Source organism: Myodes glareolus, chromosome 9, assembly GCF_982192425.1.
Source record: "Myodes glareolus chromosome 9, mMyoGla1.1, whole genome shotgun sequence".
NCBI classification, from domain to species: Eukaryota; Metazoa; Chordata; class Mammalia; order Rodentia; family Cricetidae; genus Myodes; species Myodes glareolus.
Window position 1 is genome coordinate 33,311,248 of NC_142034.1, and position 4,713 is coordinate 33,315,960.

General features: G+C 59.3%; 1 protein-coding gene across 1 annotated transcript; it reads left to right on the plus strand.

Moving 5' to 3' along the window:
* The first annotated feature begins 430 nt into the window (after positions 1-430).
* Positions 431-2,384, plus strand: Nog (noggin). Its single transcript, XM_048446652.3, has one exon. The coding sequence runs from the start codon at positions 1,009-1,011 to the stop codon at positions 1,705-1,707; it is 699 nt and encodes a 232-aa protein (XP_048302609.1). The 5' UTR covers positions 431-1,008; the 3' UTR covers positions 1,708-2,384.
* Positions 2,385-4,713: the final 2,329 nt, after the last annotated feature.

The window sequence follows — 4,713 nt, forward strand, 5'->3', positions numbered from 1 at the left end:
GACTGGCCCTGGCGGGGCGCCTAGAGCCCCATTGCATTGCTCCTGGAGAAAGGAGGGGGGCGGTGCATTTTGCAGTAGGAGGAGAACCGGGTTGGGGGGGGGAGAAAATTGCGCGGAGACCTGCCAAGCGCCACCGCCGCCGCCACCACCGCCGCTGCCGCGCCGCCGCCGCCTGTGAGCTCCGGCGGGCAGCCTGACTGTCGGCTTCCCGGGGCATCTGGGTCCGGCGGGGCACAGCCCTGGGCGCTGCCGGAGCCGCCACCGCCACCGCCGCCGCCTTCGCGGCCAGTGCAGTCGCTTTCCCCCCTCCGAGCCCGTGCGGCTCCGGCTCCTCGCGGGTGGAGGAGTGGGGGGTGGGGTTGTTGTTTGGGGGGAAGAAGGGGGAGGGGGCAACGCGGAGAGAGTCAGTGGTTTCCATGGTGATGGAGCTGAAAGTGCAGGAAATTTAAAGGCTTGGACCCTGCGAGACAGACAAACCGGTGCCAACGTGCGCGGACGCCGCCGCCGCCGCCGCCACCGCCGCCGCTGGAGTCCGCCGGGCAGAGCCGGCTGCGCAGCCCGGAGCAGGCAGAGGGAAGTAGCCCAGGACCCGCTCGATCCGCGGCGCCGCACAGTGAGGCAGGACGCCGAGCGGTCGGAGGAGGAGGAGGAAAGAGGCTCGTCCACGCGCCCTGCGCTGCCGGCCGCCCGGGAGAGCAGCGAGGAGCCGGCGCCCCCAGCGCCCCACGGTCGCGCTGGAGTAATCTCGGATGCCCGGCCGCCGCCGCCTTCCCAAGTAGAGCGGCGGGGGGGAGTTGCGGCCAACTCGTGCGCTTCTTCTGCGCCACGGCGGGAGCCGGCGCTGCGCGAACCGCTCTCCTCGCGGCTCATGCTGCCCGCCCTGCGCCTGCCCAGCCTTGGGTGAGCCGCCTCCGGAGGGACCGGGGAGCGCGGCAGCGCCGCGGGCTCGGCGTGTTCTCCTCCGGGGACGCGGGACGAAGAGGCAGCCCCGGGGCGCGCACGGGAGGCATGGAGCGCTGCCCCAGTCTGGGGGTCACCCTCTACGCCCTGGTGGTGGTCCTGGGACTGCGGGCAGCACCAGCCGGCGGCCAGCACTATCTGCACATCCGCCCGGCGCCCAGCGACAACCTGCCCCTGGTGGACCTCATCGAACACCCAGACCCTATCTTTGACCCCAAGGAGAAGGATCTGAACGAGACGCTGCTGCGCTCGCTGCTCGGGGGCCACTACGACCCGGGCTTCATGGCCACTTCGCCCCCCGAGGACCGGCCCGGAGGGGGCGGGGGACCGGCTGGGGGTGCCGAGGACCTGGCGGAGCTGGACCAGCTGCTGCGGCAGAGGCCGTCGGGGGCCATGCCGAGCGAGATCAAAGGGCTGGAGTTCTCCGAGGGCTTGGCCCAAGGCAAGAAGCAACGCCTGAGCAAGAAGCTGAGGAGGAAGTTACAGATGTGGCTGTGGTCACAGACCTTCTGCCCGGTGCTGTACGCGTGGAACGACCTGGGCAGTCGCTTTTGGCCGCGCTACGTGAAGGTGGGCAGCTGCTTCAGCAAGCGCTCGTGTTCTGTGCCCGAGGGCATGGTGTGTAAGCCGTCCAAGTCTGTGCACCTCACGGTGCTGCGGTGGCGCTGTCAGCGGCGCGGGGGTCAGCGCTGCGGCTGGATTCCCATCCAGTACCCCATCATTTCCGAGTGTAAGTGTTCCTGCTAGAACTCGGGGGGCCCCCTGCCCCGCCCAGACACTTGATGGATCCCCACCAACGCCTCCACACCGCCTCCAACCAGTTTCACCACCCTCTAGCGAGGGTTTTTCATTGAACTTTTTTTTTCTTCTTGGCTACAGAGACCCGGCTTTCTGGTTCATGTAATGCACTGTTTAACTGTGTAGGAATGTATATGTGTGTGTATATACGGTCCCAGTTTTAATTTACTTATTAAAAGGTCAGTATTATACGTCAAAAGTTACCGGCTTCTACTGTATTTAAAAAAGAAAAGCAAGCAAAAGGAAAAAAAGAGCAGAGAAAAGACAGACTTATTCTGGTTGTCGGTAATAATGTTAACCTGCTATTTATATCCCAGTGCCCTTCGCATGGCGAAGCAGGGGGGGGAAAGTTATTTTTTCTTAAAAGTACAAAGAGATGGGGGAACTTTTGTAGAAGGACTTTTTAAAAAGCTATTTTCCATTCTTCGGAAAGTGTTTTGATTTTCCTTAGACCTCGAAGAAGCTATAGAGTTCAATGTTATTTTACAGTTATTGTAAATATAGAGGACAAATGGAATGACTAATCATTGTAAATTAAGAGTATCTGCTATTTATTCTTTATAATATCCCGTGTAGTAAATAAGAAAGAAGTGCAGAAAAGGATTAAAGAAAACCACTAAAACCGACTGGGCTCGACACTGATTCACTGTGTTGGTGATTGATGGGGGCGGGGGGGGGGGGGAAGGATGCCGCCGCGCTTACTATTCCTATTGGGAGACAAGCTCATCGTTCGGAACTCCCCCCTTGTGGGGTGATGAAGGTGACTGTAAAATTTTCAGTGTGGGTGGGTGTTATTCTCAAACCCCATCTTTTAAGTATCATGTGGCCTTCACCGAGTCTCCCTGGGTACCCTCCCCCGTGACACCAAAGCTCAGGCCTGTAGTGACCTCGACACCCAGCCGGCCCCCTGGAGCTGACCCCGAGCTGGGCCGATGAGGGAGGGAGGAAGGGGGGCGGCTGCTTTGTCCAGGCTGACAGGCCCTTCACAATGGGGACACGTGTCTTTCACACCTTCCCTGGGGGCGGAGTGCCGCTGAAACTTGACCCCCGAGGAATGGGGGGGGGATCAGAGCGCGCCCACCCAGATCCCGCCACCCCTCCCTCCTTGCACCCCCACCACAATATCCAGCCCTTGTTAACCCTTTACATGCCCGGAAACTGAGGTGGTTAGTGTTAAAGCGACCCCTTGAATTCAACTACATGCAACCTCAGGGATCCTGCTGGTCTGGGACCCCCACGCCCCAGGCCCACAGCTGACGTGGGAGAGATAATTTGGATATTTGACACTCACCTGGGCCTTCTCCAGGACCTAAGGAAGACTGGGGTCCCGAATTTCGGAGGGGTGTGAATTTGGGTACACTACCTCTGTGACCTGTAGTTGAAGAGGGGAACACGACCCTTCCCTGGGCACTTACTCCACTTGGGAGTTGAGAAGGGAGGAAAATTCAGAATGGAATCTTTGCGCTTTAGGATTGGATAAATGCAAAGTTACCTCTTAAAGATTCGGGCAATATCACTGCACCCCAACCCTTAAAACTCTAACTTCTTGGGACTAACTCTAGACTCTCGCGTGCATCCCTCCGCCTCAATCCCCAGGGGCGCCCATCCACACAGCTCCACGTGGGCCGGCTTCCTGACACCGCTCCCTGCTCCTTTTATTTATCTTGGACTCCACAGTCACTCTCCTTTGCTCCCTTCCCCACCCCCTTGCCACCTCGTCGCGCCTCCCTCCGGGCCTCAGGTCCTCCGCCCCCCACCCCACCCCACCCCACCCCCCAGTCCAGAGTCGCAGCGAATCTATGCTAATTATTTCAAACCTGCGCCCGGGTCCCCAGCTCAGTCTCAAAGCCCCGAGCCCCGCCCTCCCTGTCCCTCCAGCCCGGCGCTTTCTTCCCTCCCGACGCAGCCTCGGTGGCTCCTCATTTCAATAGCCTGGCCCGGGAGCCGGAGCCCCCTCCCCGGCGCTGCCTCCGTCAGTCGTGGGACAGACGTTAGGGTATTCATTAACTGGGAGCCGAGGAATAACGGCATTATTCCCCCCAGAGAGGGCACCCTGCCCCCGCGACTATCTGAGGCTTCATTGTAAAAGGATTAAAAGTTAAAGACCTCCATCTTATGATTCTTTCATTTAATCTTTCTGGCGCCTGGGAGACATGCTCGATGGATGATGGCTTTTAAAATATTCCTAATGTCGGCTACCTTAAGACTCCAAGCCGGGCAAACAAACGTAATTTATTTCCAGAAGAAAGAGGATATTGAGATGTTTAAGTTTATGAACCGCCTTCCCCATGTATATTTGTTAAGTTCTGACAAATACCCAAATAACGTTAAAAATCGGCCATTCATCACTTATGAATTTATGCAAAACTTTCTGTGCCCCGGGCCAATATTTTTGTAGACAGAGTTTCACTTGCGAGGGGCGGAGGAGGTGGGGAGGAGGGACGAGGAGGGGGCTTGGGTTGGGGGGGGGCAAAGCAAGAATTTTCATGCCTGGTAAACACGCGAATTATGCGAAGAGAGTTATTCCCAGCTGGGCGGGCAGCCAAAACTCGGAGAGCGCGCGGAGGCCAGCGCCCCCACCCCCACGTTGGTAGTGTCATTGGATTACAATGCGAGGTCTTCCCTCCGCGAAGCCCCCTCCTCCCGCCGCGGGCCCGCCCGCCCGCACCCCTCCTCCCCACCCCTGCCCACTTGGAAAACCCGCTCGCAGCCGGCGAGCTTCTCGGCTTTCAGAGCCAGGAGCCAGGGTGAGCTGGGAGGACCCTCGCTGCAGACGTGACGGACCACAGACCACCGCACTGACAGACCCGAAGGGCTGGCTCAGGGAGGCTCCGCGGCTCACACAGGGAACCCTACAGGCCGCCAGCGGTCCCAGAAGAAGAAGGCAGGAGGCGCTGCTCCTGGAAAGAACACGTGTGCCTAATGATGCACGGCCCTGACCACTCTCTCCTCCTA

What these genes read in the sequence shown, in the direction of transcription:
- Nog (XM_048446652.3), top strand. Translation starts at nt 1,009, where the DNA reads ATGGAGCGCTGCCCCAGTCTGGGGGTCACCCTCTACGCCCTGGTGGTG.